The following is a 21,218-nucleotide window of genomic DNA, read 5'->3' as shown; positions in this document are numbered from 1 at the left end:
TCATAAAAATAATGTAGGATGCCATTGAGCTGTAACCATGTTTTCGGCTTTGGTGGGGTTGACTTGAGTAAAAATGTCAACCCAAAAACTAAGTCGTAACCATGTTTCCGGTTTTGGTGGGGTTGACTTGAGTAAAAATGTCAACCCAAACCGAAATAAATCTAACCCAACCTAATCTTTATGTTTTGGGTTGGGTAGTGTCGAGCTCTCGATTTCATTTGAACATCCCTAATTTACCGTAAAAAGACCCTAACTAATAAGTCCAAAGTGGAAGCAAATCAAACCACGAGTTGATCAAGCCCTAGATCAGCCACGCCTAGTGGCGTACTAGCATTGAGCCTGTTGGTCGAAACTCTATCGAATCTTGATCTAGGTCAAGAATATAGTTGACTAGCTTAAAGCCTATTAGTTGAACCTCTCCGTGGAAAGAGTTTTTTTGTAGTACAACAATACACAAAGTGATGATTTGAACCTTTGACCTCTTAATTGAAAGTATGTTTTATATTTGTTCTTGAAAGAACCCGAAACAAGAAACTTGTCAAATCGAAAGATACTCATCCTAAGATGCCATTTTGAACTCGATATCGACCTGCAAAAACCTGAAAAAAAAACTCGGTTTTTCTAGAAGGGAACGTATTACACCAAAGACTTTGTTAGATGATGGTTTGATACACTCAATGTTATTTCAGATACGTGTTTTACATAGCTATATGAAGCCTTTTTACATACAAAATCCTCTGGTTTTGCATAGAATCTACAGCTCTTATATTGCAGGCAGATCAAACAGTTGATGAAGCCATTACAGCTTCTCCTTCATAGCTCTAACACAACAACTGTTCATGGAAGGCATAGAAGGAAAGTGAAGTCAGTTCTTGATGTCTTTTGTTTTGTAAGAAAAATGGGGATTAGAATCTTACATTCAGAATCTGTAGTGATCCAGCTTCCTTTTCTTGGATAATAGCGATTCATTTCATGAATGGCCGTGGAATTCAGTGTAATGGAACAGTTTTTGAAGGACGACGCCCCCGAAACCGACGTGTAGGCTGAGGAAATGGAGGAGCAGCTTTCGGCTTCCCATCTGAAACTGATCTTGGGGGAGTCGTTACTCGCTCGATCATCGTCCAAGCTTGTATGAAGAGTTCCTCGGTTTCGCATTCGTGAAACCTGAAAAAGTTGGTATAATTTTAAGTCATTCATTCAGCGAATAATTGCATATTGTGTATAGCTTTAGGGCATGTTTGGAACGACTTTTCAAATGTTCGGTTCCATAAAATTCAGTGAATTTTAAGCCATTCACTCAGCAAGGTCCTAAGTTGATTGGTGTTGATACAATTTACATTCTAGGTTCCATAAGCCAAACTAATCCTCGGACTCTAAAGGGTACGTGAGATCCCATATCGGTTGGAGAGGAGAACGAAACATTTTTTATAAGGGTGTGGAAACCTCTCACTATCAGACATGTTTTAAAAACTTTGAGAGGAAGCCCGAAAAGGAAAGCCCAAAGAGGATAATGTCTGCTCGTAGTAGCCTTGGGCCGTTACAAATGATATCAGAGTCAGACACCGAGCGATATGCTAACGAAGAGGTTGAGCCCCAAAGTAGGTAGACACGAGGCGGTGTGCCAGCACGAACGCTGCACCCCAAAGGGAGTGGATTAGGGGTCCACATCGAATTGATTGATGTTCCATAAGCCAAACTAATCCTTAGACCCCAAGGGATGTGTGATATCCCACGTCGATTGAAGAGGAGAATGAAATATTTTTTTCCATAAGCCAAACTAATCCTTAGACCTCAAGGGATGTGTGAGATCTCACCTCAATTGAGAAGAAGAACGAAATATTTTTTTATAAGGGTGTAGAAACTTCTTTCTAGCAGACGTGTTTTAAAAACTTTGAAGGGAAAGTCGAAAAAGGACAATATCTACTAGCAGTGGCCTTGGGCCGTTACAAATGGTATCAGAGCCAAACACCGAGCGATGTGCCAACAAAAAGGCTGAGCCCCAAAGGGGGTGGACATGAGGCAGTGTGCCATCACGAACGCTGGGCCCCGAAGGGGTAGATTAAGGGTCCCATGTTGATTGGGGAAGGGAGTGTTAGCGGGGACGCTGGGCCTCGAGAGGGGTGGACACGAGGAAGTGTGCCAGCACCGAAGGAGGTGAATTGGAGGTCCCACATCGATTGGGGAAGGGAATGTCAGCAAAGACACTGGGTCTCGAGGGAGGTGGATTGTGAGATCTCACATCAGATAGAGAGGAGAACAAAACATTTTTTATAAGGGTCTGGAAACCTCTCCCTAATAGAGGCGTTTTAAAAATCTTGAGAAGAAGTTCGAAACGGAAAGTCCAAATAAGACCGGAATACATGATTCAACCCAATAGACTAAGTAATAGAAATATTGATGTCTAACAAGGAAAAGGCAATTAAGAAGTAAAGAAAATCACCTTGCCAGTGATGAACTTCCCTCCTTTTTCTGATCTAGAAGCCATAGCCCATCTCAAAAGTTCCTTCACTCTTGATTTCCCTTTGGTTTTACTCTCCCCATTGGCCACAACTTTCTTTACACCCTTACTGCCGCATTGTTCTACAAGAGTGGCATCAGTTATCGGCAACACCTTGGTGCCGGCATGAACAGAACAAGAATCCACCTTTTGACCAATATCTTCTTTTTTCATCTTATGGATCCAATACTGGTGCATATTATCAAAGCCGCCCTGAGTCGTTCTAGGCCTCTTAATATTAATGGTACTATAAAAGCAGGACTTGGCAATATCCTTCCTACACAACAAAGCAAATGACTTCAATCTCTTAAGATCAAATCTCCTTCCTTCAAATCCCTTTGATCTTTGAGAGCCCCCACAATGATTAGAAACAGAAACCACTATCTCCTTTGATCTAGAACTTCCTTTATCTGGCAAAAAAAGGAATCAAAGTCACTCAGACATTTTATCAAACAGGTACTGTGCATTCATTTTCTCTTACCGCAACTCGTTTCCTTCTTCTTTGTGGAATCCTTTTCATTAGTTTCCTTGAAAACCCATTGAAGAACTTGCTATAATTCATAAAAAAAACAGATACCCATCAAGATTTAACAGAAGAAAACACAAATTTTCTCAGAGACTTTCACGAACAAAGGTGTTTGAAAGGCTTACCTGCATGGCTAGAATTGGTAGGGCAAGGCTTGTTTAAAAGGGGCTGTGCACATGTCGAAGAAAAATGACAAAGTTTGGGTCAATGGGAAAGCGCTTAGAGAGATCTGTCTGGGCTGTCCCTTTGCTGAAGATTCCCTGTCTTCACTCTGAAAGGCCGAGAGAGTTTTGGAATGAGAATCTAAGGAAGATGCCATTTATAAAGATTGTTACCATGTGGTGGGAGTTGGGACAATTCTGGGACACGTGGCAGTTTTTTAGGCCATACACTTGGATGGATATGGATCATTGATTTGGATTGGTCCCAAGAATATGGGGCAATGGCTTTTAAGTACACTATGATTCATATCTTTGGGAAAGAGTGAAAGTAAAAACTTGCGTTGGAGTGAGTTTAGGAGATGAAGAGATTTTTGTTGCAATGAAAACGACCCTTTGGCCCCTCGTTTTTTGAAGGGTTTAGAAGGAGAATGTTCTAGAATCTGTTTTTCGAACCATAATTTATGAGGACGATAATAAATTAAATTTGTAGTTTACAGAATAAAATAATAAAATGTCTCGTGTCGGTGAAGATGCTCCGATTGTTTTGAATATAAATTGTGGTAGGAATGGGACATAAACCGAAATTGGTGGGAGAAATGGTGGGGAGACAAAGTTTGGATTTCAGACAAAATTTTAATTCAAAATTAATATATATATATATATATATATATAATTCCTCTTATTAATTCTTACAAAAATTGATGATGTGGTCCATGGAGTCGAGAATGTTGGTTCGATGATGTTACATCGCTATCACATAATAGTTTGAGTGTTCGAAGACAATACGAAAGGTTTAAAAGACGGTAAACTTTTGACTTTCTTTTTTTTTTTTCTTAATTAAAAAAAAAAACCCAATATTAAAAAAAATTAAAATTTTATGAAAAAACAAACATAATTCATAATTGACGTATATTTTTATATTTAAAATAATAATTTTGAGTTTTAAATATAAGAAGAAAAAAAATCAAATTTTGTTTGGGATGTTGACCCATGTTGACACGTTGTAGCTTCCCATACCTTTACTTCAAAAATCTGCTAAACAAACCAAGTTAGCTTACGTGGCACTTTGTCCTCCATTTTTCTGACTTCATGTTGACGTGGCATTTGTCTAGTGGTCTGTTAACAGATGGGGACAAGAAGTCCATTCTCTTAATTAATGCACCCTTTCTTTGTCTCATATTTATGGCCACGTCAGTAATATAATTCTCAAGTTACCATTTTGGTCATATCAAAAGATGGAGACTAATGTTTAATTGTTGAGGGCATTTTGGTCATTTGACATGGGTAAAAACGAATTACAATAATAACAATAAACTGATTGCTCTCTTTAAGCTAAATGCAAAGACATGGAACCAAAATACAATGCTGAAAAGAAAAAGAAGACACTGCCTAAAAGCGCTGGAAATTGTGAAAAAAACTGAATTTCAAGCTACCAAAACAAATATGTGATATAATTCATCCCACTGGCCAAGGCAAGTGTTTAAGCTCAAGTAAGAGGTAGGAAGAACGAACGAGTCGGGTGCGGTTTGATTCACCTAAGCCTGGTTTCCCCCGCCGCCCCCCCTTGTGTGACCACCCATTCGCCCCCGTCCACGGCTATAACCTCTACCTCCTCCTCCTCTGCCTCTTTCGTATCCAGCTCCTGCGGGAGGAAAATAATTGCTTGAAACATTACATGATCAGGAGTCTAAAGAACTACACTACCATACACCACCTAAATTACTAGTTACGACGTTGAAGTAAATAAGTCGATGCATTTCAAGACTCGATCAGGTTGCATTCGTAAGGACAGACTCAGGCTTTTAGTTTTGTGATGCATAGAGAAATTTGAGAAAGAAGCTTACCACGGTAGGCCCAGCCTCTACTCCGCCCACCTCCTCGTCCCCAATTCGAGTATCCACCATTATCTACGATGAAGAAAGCTCACAAGAACTAAAATTCGTAATCCCGAATAATATAATGCAGCACAGTGAACCCTTTAAAGCATACTTCTATCTGAAAAAATTTATAGTTCCATATTCACCTTGATAATAGCCAGGACCACCTTGGTAGTTGTCAGAACCACCTTGGTAGTGGCCGTAGCCACCTTGGTAGTGGCCATATCCACCTTGGTAGTTGCCGTATCCACCTTGATAGTTCCCATATCCACCTCTTCCCCAACCACGCCCTCTCCCTCTACCACGCCCTCTGCCTTGACCATATGGATCTGCAAAAGTACCAGAGATATGTCAAAGCCCGTACGAGGTAGAGTTCCATAATCCAATGATTAATTGTTGTCGAAATCACCTTCATTAACAGCATTGTGATAAACGCGAGGTTGTCTGGGTGGTGGTTGTTGGGGCTGCTGCTGCTGCTGCTGCTGCTGCTGATTGTTATATTGTTGCTTTGGCTGTTCCACAAAGTGTGGAGCTTGATACCTATAAATAAAAGTTATCTCATCGTCAAGAAACCCAAGCATGAAATATGCAAGAAAGATGGCTAAAATCCCCCTTTTTATGCCGAATTGTAACGCTTCCAAAACAACTTACCCCGGAGAATTCTTATTTAGCTCTCGATTGGACAGGGTAATTGAAATCATTGAAACGTGACGTGTCATCTCCACCCTGTGTGACATGGGAAGTTATTTCTTGCACATCCAAAGCACTAAGCTACATAGTACAATCATGCAACAAAATTGCAAACGATGCATACCGAACGAGTGCAAATCAACTAAAACCCAAGCAAGCTCTCAACTCTTTATTATAAATTTATACTCGAATGCATAATTAAGAAAACTTACGGTACAAGACCCTCTTCAATGGGTTCCCATACATCAGTTATACTAACTGAGCTGATGGCTGTTTCTTGATGTAACCGTGATATTCTCTTCTGTTTCGGGGAGACGCATAGTGAATCAATTATATAATAAACAGTATTCACACTCAAAAGCACACATATTCTAAAGGAAACAAACCTTTAAAATTTCTGCAATAGCCACTGCTTTACTGATTGCCTGTCCCATTGCTTTCAAGACGATGTCTCGGACACGTTTTTCCTGAATAAGTACCAAGGAAAACAATATTCTATGTAACAAAAATTTTCGGATAACAAAAATACTATAGACAATTTATCAAACAACATACTCAAAAGCAAAAGCTACTTAAAAAATAACAAGAAGAAGGTGCATCATGGCATTTAAACCATACATAGAGAAGAGCAGAGGTCATCTACCTCTAGAACAGATGACAATAGGACATCAAAGGAGCTGACACATTATAAACTAAACTAAATTTAAAAGTAACTTTCGTGATGCTTAAACTTTAAACATAGAGCTTCGGGACTAATGTTTTTGTTACTTCTCTGCAGAAATCTAGTTCAAGGTGTTCTGTAACCAGTCTCCTTCCTTTATATTCAGTATCAATCGGAAATCCACGTCGGATCGCAGCGAGACAAAAAAGAAAGAGACTCCCACAAGCACACGCGAAACGACGAAGTCTTGATTAGGGTGGATGAGCTTACATCAAGACCCAGATCGGTTCCATCATTTTCTTCGCTGAATCACCTACTAAAAGGTAAGCCATCCGTTTCTCTCCCTTTCCTGCTAGGATTGAAAATCCTGTGTGTGTTCGTTATCTCCTTGGGATCCTTCAGTATGCTTCATCCTTTTCATTCAAATATTCGATCCTTATAAAAACAGCATGCACATCCAGTGAAACTAATTGCGCTATAAAGTTCTTCGAAATATCGAATCATCCACTGAAAAATCAGACTAGATATCATTTGATACTTGATGAAGTTCTTCCAAATATCTACGAGAGTTGCCAAATTACATACCAATACAATCACACAAGCAAACGAAGAAATAGCGAATCATCCACTGACAAATACATCGAGAACTAAAAAGAAAAACCCTAACAGTCCAAATCGATTGACACCGAGACTGTTCCAAATTAAAAACAAAAGAACAAAGTTCATAAAGACGAACCGAATCCTAGACAACAGAGGCAACATTGCCACAAAAAACGGAAAAATCGGCATGCGGAACTCCAAAAAGCAGAAGCAAATTATAGAATACAATCGGAAGATGGAAATGAAGGAGAAATGAGATTGAATGAGGAGAAAATATACCTGAAGCAGCGTAGAAGCATAGGTGATGTAGTTTCGAATGGCGCCTTGACTAGTGATTCGGATCTCATTTTCGCTAATAGGTAATTCAGGTTTGGGCTTCTCGACCTTCTGGTATCTGTCCATGGCGTCGTGCTTGTGAGGGAGAGAGACGATGATGAGACAATCAGAAACCCTAGCGGGCAACAGAGGAGTTGTTCACTGTATCTCTTGAGAAGAACCTAAAACCTCTCAGAAGGTTTTCTCTTCTTTACGAAAGATTTTAGATTTTAGATCTAAAATCATTTTTTTAATTTTAAAATATATTTTTTTTATACTTTTATCACAAAATAATAATAATAATAATAATAATATGTTTCAAAAATATCAATTATCTTTCAACATATTTAAAAAATACTTATCTTTCAATATATTCATTAATATTTTTAATTTAAAAAATAAAATAAAAAACATAACTTTTATTAAAAAATTACGATAATAATTTTTTAATTTTTTTTTATGAAAATCAAAGGGTTAATGCTATTTTTTAAATATAGTATTAACGATAAAAATATTTTTTAATTCTTAAAAAAAATGTATTAAAAACATTTTAGAATTTATGAGGGTTTTGAAACATTATCCAAAATAAATAATTTTTTTTTAAGGAGAGGATATTATTAAAAATTTTAAAAATTTAAATATATTTTTAAAATAAAATATGAAATTTATGAATAATTTTATTAATTTTAATTTAACTATTTAAATTTATAAATTATTAATTATTAAATACATGCCATCTTATGACTAATAAATATTAATTTTTTAAATTGTTTATATGTATACTTATTAAATATAAAATTTAAAATTAAAAAGATTTAAAAATTTGAGACTAAATTTATAATTTAATAAAATTTATAATATATAGTAATATGGATACCACGATTATTTATTATCGCTTACATTATGTTCTAAAAATAATTGAGTTTACGAGCATTAAATAATTATTTTAAAAAAATTCGTGTATTAAATGAGAACTTTTAACCAAATCACAAATTTCTAGTCTTTACTGACAAAACTCCGTGACGTGGGATTAAATTTGAGACTAATTACACATTTACAAGTGTCTCAAATTGAATTCGGCGAGAAAAAAAGGCAAATCTTAATAATATCACGTATCTTCATTATAATCATATGATTAGGCAAGTATATCTTGATCGAGACAATAAAACGACAACTTGGTCCAAACCTCAACCCGAAAACCAACATAATCCTAAACGTAACAGAATTAGGCCCAAAACCGAAAGTCCAACCCTAACGAACTAGTGTTAAAACCAACAAAACTTGAGCTTGAACCCACCCAGTACTCTCTGGAACTCTCGAACAAAGTACACATTTTGTTCAACACTTTCGAGGTTCACAATCTTTGTTCGATATTTGAGAATTCTATTGTCATGACTAAGTTTAGAGCATAGCTCTAATACCATTTTAGACAAACATGACTCTCAACAATGGTATGATATTGTCTATTTTGAGCCTAAGCTCTGGTGGCTTTGCTTTGGGAAGCCCAAAAGGTCTCACACCAATGGAGAGAGTATTATTTGTTTATGAACTCATATCATTCCCTAAATTAGCCGATGTGGAATTTTTATCATCCAACGTTTTCGTCCATATATTGACGGTAATAATTTTTTTTATTTTTTTTTTCTTATATGAAAGTAAATGGTATACTTTTAAACCCAATAATAACCGTATTTTTTAATTTTTTTTAAAGAGTTTAAAGACATTAATAAAATATTTTAAAGTTGGATATTTTTATTTCAAACAAATATTAATAAAAAAAAATATATTTTTTTTTTAAGTTTAAAATATTATTAAAAATTTTGAAATTTAAAAATTATTTTTTAGAATTAATTTGGTACGGGAGAAATTTCTCAGTCACTCTGGCTAACTATTAAGCTTTCGTTTCGCTCGATGTCTCGTCGAAGGGAATAAGAAATCGCGCCTCTTCGCACTTCACTGACACTTCGCGGCTTCAACTCGCAGGCTTTCTGAAAAACCTTTAATCCATGGCTAACAATCCTTCGCAGCTACTGCCCTCAGGTTCGCTTCTCCTTCTCCTTCGCTTAATTTCTCATTTCCCGATCCTATTTCGCCGGAAATGAACTCTTATTTACTGCGTTTCTTGGTGGGGATTTGCAGAGTTAATCGACCGATGTATAGGGTCTAAAATATGGGTCATTATGAAGGGCGACAAAGAGCTTGTTGGCACTCTTAAAGGATTTGATGTTTATGTCAACATGGTTCTTGAAGATGTTACTGAATAGTAAGTGCCTCTACAAGATCTAGACTCATATTTCTTTGGTTTGTTCTTGTGGGTTGTCTTTGTATTTTGCGTAAATTGTTCTGTTTCAATCTGTAATGTTTGTTCGAAGTGTTTCTGTCTGGGTTAAGGGATTGAATGTTAGGAATCACGACTCTCCATCAAGCATAAGCTCTCGTGGCTTTGGTTTTGGTTTCCCTAAAATGCCTCATGTCAATTGGAGATAGTGTTTGTTCCTTACTTATAAACCCATGATCTTCCTCTTAATTAGCCAACGTGGGACTACTCCTTTCAATAATCCTTATCAATCCTCCCCTCGAACAAAGTACACCATATAGCCTCCGTTGAGGCCTATGGAACTCTCGAATAGTCTCCCCTTAATTGAGGCTCGACTCTTTCTCTTAGCCCTCGAATAAAGTACACCATTTCTTCAACACTTGAGTCGCTTTTGACTACATCTTTGAGGCTTACAACTTCTTTGTTCGACATTTGAGGATTCTATTGACATGGCTAAATTAAGGATGTGACTTTAATACCATGTTAGGAATCACGGCTCTCCACAATGGTATGATATTGTCCATTTTGAGTATAAGCTCTCATGGCTTTGCTTTTGGTTTCCCCAAAAGGCCTCATACCAATGGAGATAGTGTTCGTTACTTATAAACTCACGATCTTCCTCTTAATTAGCCAACGTGGGACTACTCCTTTCAATAGTCCTCCCCTTGAGCAAAGTACACCATATAACCTCCTTTGAGGCCTATGGAGCCCTCGAATAGCCTCTCCTTAATCGAGGCTCGACTCCTTCTCTTGAACCCTCGAATAAAGTACACAGTTTGTTCGACACTTTAGTCATTTTTGACTACACCTTCGAGGCTCACAACTTATTTGTTCGATGTTTGAGGATTCTATTCACATGGTTAAGGCGAGGACATGACTCTGATACCATGTTAGGAATCACAACTCTCCATAATGGTATGATATTGTAAATTTTGAACCTAAGCTCCCGTGGCTTTGCTTTTGGTTTCCCTAAAAGGCCCCATACCAATGGAGATAGTGTTCATTACTTATAAACCCACGATCTTTCTCTTAATTAACCAACATGGGACTACTCCTTTCAATAATCCTCCCCTCTAGCAAAGTACACCATATAACCTCCCTTGAGGCTTATGGAGCCCTCGAATAGCCTCTCCTTAATCAAGGCTCGACTCCTTCTCTTGAACACTTGAATAAAGTACATGCTTTGTTCGACACTTGAGTCACTTTTGACTACACCTTCGAAGCTCACAACTTATTTGTTTGATATTTGAGGATTCTATTCACATGGTTAAGTTGAAGACATGACTCTGATACCATGTTAGGAATCACGACTCTCCATAATGGTATGATATTATCCATTTTGAACGTAAGCTCCCGTGGCTTTGTTTTTGGTTTCCCTAAAAGGCCTCATACCAATGGAGATAATGTTCGTTACTTATAAACCCACGATCTTCCTCTTAATTAGTCAACATGGGACTACTCCTTTCAATAATCCATAACATTGAAAACATGATTTGAGCGAGAGAAAAAGTTAGCGCTAGAGCAATTTGAATTATGGAGTATGGAATTTCATTGAATCCGCTCTGTTCTTCTCAAATCTTAGGAGTGGGGTCGGAGGTTGGCTTTGGAGAGCTTTTGAGTTAAGGTTTAGAAACCCCTTTGTTCAAATTTTTGAAGTGAGATTTCTTCAGAAGTTGAAGAAAGTGGTTGATAATCTCATGCCATGTTCAAATTTTTGTTCAAATGGAGGGCTTGGATCTTGGGCAGCATTAAAATGGTTGAGTACTATATTCTAATTTGTGTGGATGATCCGAGTTATGAGAGGCCTTAGGTGTCACAATCGCCCTTTTCTTGGCAGCAAATTTGGCGATTGTGCGGCACTCACTCTTAGCACTGAGTGAGTCAAGTCAATTTAGGATCGCGTCGCCTACAGTCGGGCAACGTATGCTCAAGTCTCTGGCCTTGATTTGAGAAGAAGATTTTAGAAAGCGGGGCAGAGAGATTTTAAATTTGAGAAGCAAGGTTGAGAGAGATTGAAAACAGTGTTCTATGGCATATAAGAAAAAAAGGCAACAACAACGGCTTAAATAACATTTAACTTTTCGGCTAGGGAGAATTTGACAACTAGTCGCATCCCTCTATAGTACATTTTGAGGCGATTCAGGTCTGCCCAAACCTAGACGTGATTTCACCGAACAGTCATACAAAATCAGGGGAGGAGTTGACAACTAGTCACACCCTCTATAGTACATTCTAGGACATTTCATGCCTATCAGGCGTAGACATGATTCTGCCGAAAGTTTTACACTTAGAAAAAGCAAGAAGGAAATTATACATCATGAAAGCAGTAAAGGAAAGCGATAAAGTGATACAAGGCAAGGGTTTCAGCATGTAATAGGCATGCAGCCATGGACAACACGCCTTGAACAAGCATAACCGTGACATGCCTTAAGCATAACCCGTGACATTCTAAATTTGTGGTGGATACTCTTAGCGGGATTGTCTTGAGAGGGGTGAAAGGCAGGATCATCGAGGGCTTTGATGTGAGACAGGTTAGAGAATCATTCCTCATTTTGAACCATATCTTAGCTTTCTTCTAAACATTGTCAGGGCTTAAAATTAATAAGGGAAATGCCAAATTATGTGTCTAAACTGTGATCTAGGTAAGGTGGGAATGTGGGTTGTGAGGTTGGGTCTTTCTTCTCATCCTTACCTAGGTCTCCCTCTCAGCCATAATCTGAAATCTCTTCCCTTTTGGAGTCCTGTTATTGAGTGAGTAAAAGATTTGCTAATTGGAAGAGAAGCTTTTTTCTCTAAGGGTGGAAGAGTGACCCGCTCTGTAACAGCCCAAGCCCACCGCCAACAAATATTGTCCTCTCTAGGTTTTTCCTTTCGGGCTTCCCTTTTAAAAGGTGTCTTCTAGGGAGAGGTTTCCACACCCTTATAAAGAATGCTTCGTTCTCCTTCCTAACTGATGTGGAATCTCACAAACTCGGTCTTGAATAGAATTCTTATTTATTTCTTTTCCCTTTTTGTTCGGTTTGTAATATGTTCGAGAAGCTCACGAGAGGGCAAAATGTGCGCTTGGTGAGTTGGCATACAATGGAAAAGTTATCGGTTGGAGTGCGAAACAAAGCGTTTCTTTTAGCATGCTTTGTCTCACTCATATGCTTCTTGAAATTTTTCTATGAGGCCACCCAGCTCCAAACCAAACTAAAGTTTCTTATTAAAAAAAAAAGCTGCTTTATTCTATCACGGGTGGCTCCACAAAGCCTACAGCTAAATTATTATTAACCGACACACGACCCATTCAAGGAGAGTACCCGTAGATGGAGCTAATTGTTAGGATCGCACAACAATGCACATACTTGATCTAGATGAATACAAAGAATAGGAGGGAGAGAAAATGCAAGGAGGAATATTGGCTAATTGTTTATATTGATGACTTCAAGTATGTATACCAAAAGAAAATACAGAGAATACGAAAGTACATCTTCAAATCATTGCCTAAGGGTATATATATAGTTTTAGTTTACTATACATAGATCTACCAGATATAAACACCTATATATAAATATCTACCATATATTTCTTTACCTACCTACAACTTTTTACTATCAATAGTCATTTACTATGAATATGACCATTTTTCTCATTTATAGTTTTAATGTCGGTAACAATTGAGTAAGCTATAAATAGGTAGCAGGCTCCATACCCCAACACTAGACTCTCATTTATGTTCTACCAATGAAAATCTAGTTTTAGCTCTTTTGGGCCTGAATTTCCTATCTTGGAACGTCTTTTTATGCTCGTTGCGTGAATGAGTTGTTGCCTTTGTATGAACCTAAAGACTCTTTGTTTTAATCAATTAGCTTCATCTACGAATCAAAATCTAGTGTTAGCTCTTTTGGGCCTGAATTTTCTATCTCGGAACGTCTTTTTATGCGTGTTGCATGAATTAGTTGTCGCCTTTGTATGACTCTTTGTTTTTTGCAACTACTATATGGTTTTAACTCTCTCTATATTAAATTGTAGTGAGATCACTGCTGAGGGGAGACGGATAACAAAGTTGGATCAGATTCTACTCAATGGGAACAACATTGCTATTGTAAGTGACAATCACTGGTTTTAATGTTTACATGCCCTTGTTTTGGAAAGCCACAAATTTGTGGACGAGTTCCTAAACCAATGAACAATGGTTGTGTAAGGGCCTAGCTTCATGATGGCCATGGGTGACCATCCAATTCTCGCCTTAATAATTATAGCGAGTTAATGAAGGGAACCATATTTGTTCGTCCCAACGTTTATGTAGTCGATTCCTATTCATATGCCTTCTATATTAAGGAAGTTGTTGTTTTGGGAGATTAGTTGACACGTGATTAAGTGATAAGTTGGTATGAGTCGATATTCATGTGAACTCATCTTGACATACTCGAGAAACAGATAGATAGAATACTCGGGATATATATTGTATAGAGTCAAGTAGTTATCCATAATACTCGGGCTAAGTTGGTCTAGTTGTCTTTTGAGCATTAGTCAACGTGCATGTAAGCACTTCTATGCAAACGAGCAGTTCTTATCGATGTATGATTGTTGAAACATCTGTTGTTTGTATGCAGCTCGTTCCCGGTGGATCGCCGGACGCAGAATAGGTGTGGAATATGAGTAGCATATTGTTTTGGTTGACAAACTTTGCACCATTGTTATGAGTAACATTTAGTTTTCTTTCAATGTAGAACGACGCAGGTGACAACTTTCATGTATTTGATTCCTTCATCTTCATTGCTTCCTATAGAAATCTATTGGCTCAATTCTAAGTGCATTTGATTGTGTTTTAATACAGTGGTAATGTGCTGAAGTAAATACTTATGTAGATTTTTAAAACATGGTTAGAGATCGAACCTTTGCTCTTTGCTTTTACGCCGTGATCGTAAAGCTTCTCAAGACCTGCAACCACGGTTCCAACCTTATCAGTACCGGAGGTTTACTAATCAATGAACCTCCAAAACCTATTTTCTTTTCTGACAAAATCAACCAAGTCTAACCATCATTGATATTGATTGATATTGATTGAGTTGGACTACATTGACTAAATTCATCCATAAATCTAGACTCCATCAACCTTCGTAACCAAAGAACATCTAGTCGATGAGCAAGGAGGAGAATGTAGGAATGCCGACCACTACATAAATAAGCCACGTGATTGAGAGACCAAACTAATCTAATTAAATTACATTATAAGTTCAATCTACAAGCCCTAAATTGAATTCCGTCTTTTTAGTTATTAAACTTTCAAAAGTGTTCGCATAGCTCATAAGTCCATAAGTCCTTCAACTTTCAATAATGTGTTCTACAAGTCCTAAACTTTAAAGATGTTGGTCGTCGATGAATTTTGCACGAGATAGAATAGAAGTGATCGATAAAGGGGGAATTGAAGCAAACCAAACCAAATTACACTCTTTTTAGAGTGCAAAAAGTTGATAAAAACTAGAACATTAAGGGAAATACCAGTTTATGACACAACCGAAAAATACTTAAATTACTTCTACATGGGATGGTTGAAGATGAGAATGTGATTTTAAAGTTTAGTGGGAGGTTGGCCTTGCGTTGCCAAGCTCATCAACAGAGTCGCCTCTTTCTAGTACAGCTGCAGCCCCCATTCCCGAGCCTGCATACACCATGGATTGTAGGTCGAAGTCAGTTAACTGACCCAATTGTTGAGGTCGACCGAAAGTTAAATGTTTAAATTTTCATTCTACACCAAACTGAGAGAGGTACATACCTATGCACATGGAGATGACCCCAAATCGACTGTCCCTTCCACGACGCTTCATTTCACTCAAGAGTGTCGCTACACAACGAGCACCTGACACCAAATAAAGGAGAAAAGGTTGTAGTTTTTAAGAATTGTTCACCCACCAATCCGAGCACAACATAGTAGATAAAATACTAATTACTTTCCATATGTTTAAAGTTTCCATTTTTCACTAAATTATTCATTGAACAAAAAAAAAAAAAAAAAAAAAAAAAAAAAAAAAAAAAAAAAAAAAAAAAAAAAAANAAAAAAAATTACGATAAAAAACCATCATTGTCATTATAAATCTTTGAGGTGTTACTCGATGATTCAGAAAGCCGAATCAACCCATATGGATTAGGTTGACTTCAAATAAATAGAAACTTTATGAGCATAGTTGTTTAAGGGCGGGGGGGTCTAAAGGATACCTCATTCTAACCCAACTCAACCCACAAACAGCTTCAGTCAACGATTCACAGGGATTCAATGAACGAAACCATCAATTTGGTATAAATGGAGATGACGATAAAGATAGAAAGATTACCAGTTGCGCCCAAAGGGTGGCCCAGAGCAATTGCACCGCCATTGACATTCACCTTTTGAGTATCAAGCTTTAGTTCCTTACAGCAATACACATACTGAGATGCAAATGCCTGCCAAAACCCAAAAGCGTATTCACATGAAAATTAAACAAATCTTCCATGAACATTCTGTCAAACAAGCCGTCAAATACTTGATTCTTTTTTCATTTTCTAATCATTGTGGAAGAATGACAAGAAAAATTACCTCATTAATTTCAAAAAGGTCAATATCTTGGAGAGTAAGACCAGCAGATTTAACAGCTGCAGGAATTGCAACAGCTGGTCCAATTCCCATCACTGCTGGATCAACACCAACTACTGAAAAACTCCTGCATATATTTTTCAAGAAAAAAAAAATCAGCTCCAAAGTATAATTCTCAATAAATTTCATGTTGGGATTTCAATCATAGTTGTTTCCATTGGAAGATAGATGTAACAGCCTAGTCCCCTAGTCCACTACTAGTAGATATTGTCCGTTTTGGCTCGTTACGTATCGACGTCAGCCTCACGGTTTTTAAAATGCATCGGCTAAGGAGAGTTTTCCACACCCTTAGAAGGAATGCTTTGTTCCCATCTTCAATCTCACAATCCACTCCCTTGGTGGCCAGTGTCCTCGCTAGCACACCGCCCAATGTCCAGCTCAAATACCATTTGTAACAGCCCAAGCCCACCGCTAGCAGATATTGTCTGCTTTGGCCCGTTATGTATCGCCATCAACCTCACAGTTTTTCAAACACGTCTGTTAGGGAGATGTTTCCACACCCTTATAAGGAATACTTCGTTTCCCTCTTCAACCCATGTGGGATCTCACAATAGATATCCCCACTCTTAATACTTCATCAAATGAAAAAGATCAGAGGGGTGGAACGTGAAGATATTTCTTCAGCATTCGATCATTTTGTATAATGAACTCTCCATCGTAGGGTAATAATTGTAAGAGAATGGACTTTACCTAAAGACACCAAGAATAGGAAGTCCCTTCTGGATAGCTAAGCTTCTTTTCATGAGGAGGACTGCAGCAGCACCGTCACTAACTTGACTAGAGTTCCCTGTAAAAATAATAGCATTGATTTAAGCCATAATTCCATTGTTGACAAACATGATACCAAAACCAAATTCCATCGTTGAAAACCTGCTGTTGTGCAGCCATCTTTCTTGAATGCTGGCTTCAACTTTCCCAAAATTTCCATGTTTGTGCTCGGCCGTATGCCATCATCCACAGATACAACCACGGGCTTTGCAACACCAGATTTTGGGTCGACGATCTTCGAAGAATGGTGAAGAGTTTGTAAGTGACCAAGAAAACAAAATGAAAGCAAAATTTTTCCCAGTAAAGAAGCCATTCAGCAACTACCTTAGTGGAGACAGGGATGATCTCGTCTTTGAATTTACCAGATGCACTTGCTGCAGCAGCACGCCTATGCGATTCAACCTGTTGAAATTACTCCTAGATCAAATTTTCACAGTTGTTTAAGTTCAAAATGTTCTTGCTAATGAACGATAGATTTTATTTTCAACATGTCCCCTGCAGAATCTTATGGCAAATGCAAGCTTAAGTCCAAAATATCGGTGCTGTTAAATGGAGAACTTCATAGTATCACTAATTCAAGATGAAATCATTTTCTAATAGATGAACAAAAAACATAAAAAACATAAAAGCTAACAAGAAATACTAACGAGGATTTCATGGCAAGTTCCTATTGCTGGTAAAATACAGAATATTAAGTGTAACCATTAAAGTTGAATTGGTGAGTTTTTGTTTATGGTATAGAAATTTAAAACCAATATTTATAAGACATATGTTTTTTTAACTGTTTATTTAGCTTCGCCTAAGTTCACTTTGTAACAGCCCAAGTCCACCACATGCAGATATTGTCTGCTTTGGCCTGTTACGTATCACCATCAGCCTCACAGTTTTAAAACACGTCTGCTAGGGAGAGGTTTCTACACCCTTATAAAGAGTGTTTTGTTCCCCTCTTCAACCGATATGGAATCTCACAATCCATCCCCTCGGAGTCCAGCGTCCTTGCTGGCACTCGTTCCCTTCTCCAATCGATGTGGGAACCCCCAATCCCCCTTCGGGGCCCAACGTCTTTGCTGGCACACTGTCTTGTGTCCACCCCTTTTGGGGCTCAGCTTCCTCGTTGACACATCGCCCAGTGTCTGGCTGTGATACCATTTGTAATAGCCCAAGTCCACCGCTAGTAGATATTGTCCGCTTTGGTCCGTTACGTATTGCTGTCAACATCACGATTTTAAAACGCGTCTACTAGAGAGAGGTTTCTACACCCTTATAAAGAGTGTTTTGTTCCCCTCTCCAACCAATCCCATACACTCAATTTAATCAACAGACCCAAGTTAAGTGCAGAGAACTTACAGCAGCCTGGTCTTGCTCTTCCCTACTCACACCGTATTGTTGGGCAACATTTTCAGAAGTGATGCCCATTGGAAGCATACAATCTCGAGCTTGTCTAAAGACATTTGCCTGTTAACAACTTTTATCAATTAAAACTTAAGACGACAAGGTAAATCAGATTAATCAAGTGCATAAAATGTTTTAAAAAGTAAAATATACTTTGGGGTTATCGCTAACAGGAAATTCAATGTCATTAATAGACATGCACTCCAACCCAGCACCAATGCCTACATTGCAAGACAGATCTGTTAAGGTAAAAAACTCAACAATGTTATAACTTTTCTTTTTCCTATTCAGGTTCTCAAAAGTCCTCACCAATATCATAATATCCAACTTTAATGGCAGCAGCAACATCAGCAACAGCTTGAAGGCTGGACGAGCACTGTCGGTTGACCGTTCTTATGCTTACCGTGTCTGATGCATCAAAAACATCATAAGCCAAATGGTTGCAGAAGATGGGATTTTGGGCTCTCAAAGATTGGTTAATTGGTAAAGAACTCCAAGTTTGGGTCAAAACATAAGAGAGAAGTTGAAATATTGCTATGGGATACAAAAACAAAGGAATGTGGAATATCATATTGTACCAGGGAAGCCAGCATAGAAAGCAGCCATCCTGCATTCAGAAGCTCTTATAGAGCCAGGAGCCAAAACAGTGCCAACTACTATATCACCAACTTCACTCGGATTCAGTTCTGTTTTCTCGATCACAGCCTACATCAACAATCAATATCTTTTAAGAGAATCTATAAACATTATGAAAAGAAACAAAGCTCGATTAAGAAGTTGGCTGAATTATATAATCTAGTATCTGATTATTTGTTTGTTTTTTTTTTTAACTTTCGCCCTTGACTGTGTAAGAGCTCAAGCCCACTGTTAGTACATATTGTCCTCTTTGGGCTTTTGTTTTCGGACTTCCCCTCAAGGTTTTTAAAACTCGTCTGCTAGGGAGAAGTTTCCACATCCTTACAAAAAAATGTTTCATTCCCCTCCCTAACCGATGTGGGATCTCACAATCCACCCCCTTGGGGACCCAACGTGGTTGCTGGAACTCATTCCTCTCTTCAATCAATGTGGGATCTCACAGTCTACCCCCATTTGGGGCCAGCGTCCTCGCTGGCACTCGTTACTCTCTCCAATCGATGTGGGGATCTCACATATTGCTATATTTTGTAATTAAACCGGGAATACCTTAGTTGTAATTTATTGAAACACACATACATACCCATAAAGTAATTTGAGGGACCAGAATGACTTTATGGGGCCACTAAAAGTGTTGGCAACAACTAACAACCACATAAATGGTGCATTTTGAAAATTCACACATTGAAAATATGTCTTGACATACTTAATTGAAAAAACGTTGGATACATAAACTAAACACATATGTGGGAAATAACACATATAATAGAAACTAAACAAATCCAAAAAACTTATTGCTAGTGCAGAATATATAACATCAATGAACGAATGAATCAAACCTTTAGAACAGATGCAAGAAGATCCTCTGCAGGAGTATCCTTGAAACCCCCTTTCTTTGCTCTGCAAATCGCTGTACGACATGCTCTGTTTTCCATTTTTTTCAGCAAGAGATTATCAGAGGCAACAAAGAGCTAGCTAAGCAACATCAGCGGAGGGGAAGAAAAAAAGAACTTACGCTACAATGACAATATCATCCCCAAACGCACCAGTCCTATGGTATGAATGTGAAGCGCTTTCTCCAGCAGCACAAACCGAAGCCTATCAACCAAGCATAAACAAGTTCAGCCAAATGCCCAATGAAAACGCAAAGTAAGAAAGAAAATCAAGAAGAACCCAGCGAAAAAACGGGGGAAAAAAAAAAACCCTAGAATGAACACCAGGGAATCATAAACAGATGAACTACAAAATGGAAAGTAAAACATACAGAAAGCGATGCAGATCCAGAAGAAGAAGAGCTGGGCTGCAAATGTTGAAGAAGAACCCGCTGCCTGTTAAGTGCCTTCTCCATTTTTCTCTCCCCCGCTCTACAATGGCAACGTCAATCGATTCGATTCTGAAATCAAATCTGGTAAATATATAGAAGAGGAAGAAATTGAATGGAAATAGCAACTGAAATCGTGCTCCACTTGACACGTAATTTCTCCGGGAAACATACGCACAAGTTTCGATGAAGAGTACGTGAAAATCGTGGAAATTTGGCCTGGGATCACCACAGCCATCAATGGGGGTAGTTACAATTATTTTATTTTATTTTATTTATTTATTTTTACTAAATTAATAACAACTACCTCTGCAATTTGTCGTATTCGTTTATTAAATTATTTAAATAATATTTTTAAAAATTTTCAAAAATATCTAAATATTCTCACCAATAAATTTCAATAATTTTACATTATTATTTTTTGTTGGTTAATTTATTTCTATTAAATAAAATTATTAAAATAATTATAACTTACTAGATTACTCATTCAATTATAAATATATTATAAATTATTATAAGAAAATTTGATCAGGTAAGATTCCTTTCCAGATCGATGAAGACGATTAAAAATGACAAAAATTGCTTCTACAGAGTCTTCGTCACTCCTTGAACTTATTCCAATTATATTTTAAGAAGTATTTAGGTTTAATCGTTCGAACTTGTAAAATAATTTTTATTTCGGGAGTATTTTTAATTTCTAGTAGCCGATTTCGAGAGAATATTAGAGCTTAATTCGAACGGTTAAACTTGAATGCTCGTGAAATATGAACGATTGAAGCCTTGTATCAAAGTGTTTTGATGCATCCATGCATGATTGATGATATGAACCAAGAGACATCAATCA

At 37.6% G+C, this 21,218-nt stretch overlaps 4 protein-coding genes across 4 annotated transcripts; 1 reads left to right on the top strand and 3 right to left on the bottom strand.

Annotated features, from left to right (window-relative positions):
- Positions 1-616: 616 nt before the first annotated feature.
- Positions 617-3,316, bottom strand: LOC111811384. Its single transcript, XM_023698198.1, has 5 exons — positions 3,149-3,316; positions 2,979-3,048; positions 2,441-2,907; positions 918-1,164; positions 617-833 (listed from the first exon to the last, which is right to left on the bottom strand). The coding sequence occupies exons 1-5, from the start codon at positions 3,152-3,154 to the stop codon at positions 814-816; spliced, it is 810 nt and encodes a 269-aa protein (XP_023553966.1). The 5' UTR covers positions 3,155-3,316; the 3' UTR covers positions 617-813.
- A 1,111-nt stretch (positions 3,317-4,427) lies between these two features.
- Positions 4,428-7,552, bottom strand: LOC111811381 (ribonuclease P protein subunit p25-like). Its single transcript, XM_023698193.1, has 8 exons — positions 7,292-7,552; positions 6,138-6,218; positions 5,964-6,052; positions 5,713-5,787; positions 5,471-5,601; positions 5,208-5,390; positions 5,029-5,091; positions 4,428-4,826 (listed from the first exon to the last, which is right to left on the bottom strand). Exons 1-8 carry the CDS (start codon positions 7,412-7,414, stop codon positions 4,720-4,722), a joined length of 852 nt encoding a protein of 283 aa, XP_023553961.1. The 5' UTR covers positions 7,415-7,552; the 3' UTR covers positions 4,428-4,719.
- Positions 7,553-9,209: 1,657 nt separating this feature from the next.
- On the top strand, positions 9,210-14,465 carry LOC111811380 (sm-like protein LSM5). Its single transcript, XM_023698192.1, has 4 exons — positions 9,210-9,367; positions 9,467-9,590; positions 13,659-13,731; positions 14,243-14,465. Exons 1-4 carry the CDS (start codon positions 9,334-9,336, stop codon positions 14,273-14,275), a joined length of 264 nt encoding a protein of 87 aa, XP_023553960.1. The 5' UTR covers positions 9,210-9,333; the 3' UTR covers positions 14,276-14,465.
- Positions 14,466-15,036: 571 nt separating this feature from the next.
- On the bottom strand, positions 15,037-20,621 carry LOC111811379 (3-ketoacyl-CoA thiolase 2, peroxisomal-like). The gene is made up of 14 exons (XM_023698191.1): positions 20,318-20,621; positions 20,069-20,151; positions 19,893-19,977; positions 18,999-19,125; positions 18,730-18,828; positions 18,574-18,641; positions 18,376-18,483; positions 17,353-17,430; positions 17,131-17,263; positions 16,951-17,047; positions 16,204-16,327; positions 15,962-16,070; positions 15,406-15,489; positions 15,037-15,291 (listed from the first exon to the last, which is right to left on the bottom strand). The coding sequence occupies exons 1-14, from the start codon at positions 20,399-20,401 to the stop codon at positions 15,209-15,211; spliced, it is 1,362 nt and encodes a 453-aa protein (XP_023553959.1). The 5' UTR covers positions 20,402-20,621; the 3' UTR covers positions 15,037-15,208.
- Positions 20,622-21,218: the final 597 nt, after the last annotated feature.

The sequence above is a fragment of the Cucurbita pepo genome, chromosome LG15, assembly GCF_002806865.2.
Source record: "Cucurbita pepo subsp. pepo cultivar mu-cu-16 chromosome LG15, ASM280686v2, whole genome shotgun sequence".
NCBI lineage: Eukaryota > Viridiplantae > Streptophyta > Magnoliopsida > Cucurbitales > Cucurbitaceae > Cucurbita > Cucurbita pepo.
This window is presented reverse-complemented; position numbering and strand designations above follow the sequence as displayed.

What these genes read in the sequence shown, in the direction of transcription:
- LOC111811384 (XM_023698198.1), bottom strand. An exon ending in GAAGAAGGAAACGAGTTGCG is followed by an intron (nt 2,908 to 2,978) that starts GTAAGAGAAAAT and finishes TTTTTTTGCCAG; the next exon opens with ATAAAGGAAGTTCTAGATCA. An exon ending in GGAAGTTCATCACTGGCAAG is followed by an intron (nt 1,165 to 2,440) that starts GTGATTTTCTTT and finishes CAACTTTTTCAG; the next exon opens with GTTTCACGAATGCGAAACCG.
- LOC111811381 (XM_023698193.1), bottom strand. Translation starts at nt 7,414, where the DNA reads ATGGACAGATACCAGAAGGTCGAGAAGCCCAAACCTGAATTACCTATT. An exon ending in ATGCTTCTACGCTGCTTCAG is followed by an intron (nt 6,219 to 7,291) that starts GTATATTTTCTC and finishes GTACTTATTCAG; the next exon opens with GAAAAACGTGTCCGAGACAT. An exon ending in CTATTGCAGAAATTTTAAAG is followed by an intron (nt 6,053 to 6,137) that starts GTTTGTTTCCTT and finishes TCCCCGAAACAG; the next exon opens with AAGAGAATATCACGGTTACA.
- LOC111811380 (XM_023698192.1), top strand. Translation starts at nt 9,334, where the DNA reads ATGGCTAACAATCCTTCGCAGCTACTGCCCTCAG. An exon ending in TTCGCAGCTACTGCCCTCAG is followed by an intron (nt 9,368 to 9,466) that starts GTTCGCTTCTCC and finishes GGGGATTTGCAG; the next exon opens with AGTTAATCGACCGATGTATA. An exon ending in CTTGAAGATGTTACTGAATA is followed by an intron (nt 9,591 to 13,658) that starts GTAAGTGCCTCT and finishes ATTAAATTGTAG; the next exon opens with TGAGATCACTGCTGAGGGGA.
- LOC111811379 (XM_023698191.1), bottom strand. Translation starts at nt 20,401, where the DNA reads ATGGAGAAGGCACTTAACAGGCAGCGGGTTCTTCTTCAACATTTGCAG. An exon ending in CTGGATCTGCATCGCTTTCT is followed by an intron (nt 20,152 to 20,317) that starts GTATGTTTTACT and finishes CTTGGTTGATAG; the next exon opens with GCTTCGGTTTGTGCTGCTGG. An exon ending in CCACCCTTTGGGCGCAACTG is followed by an intron (nt 15,490 to 15,961) that starts GTAATCTTTCTA and finishes ATTTGGTGTCAG; the next exon opens with GTGCTCGTTGTGTAGCGACA.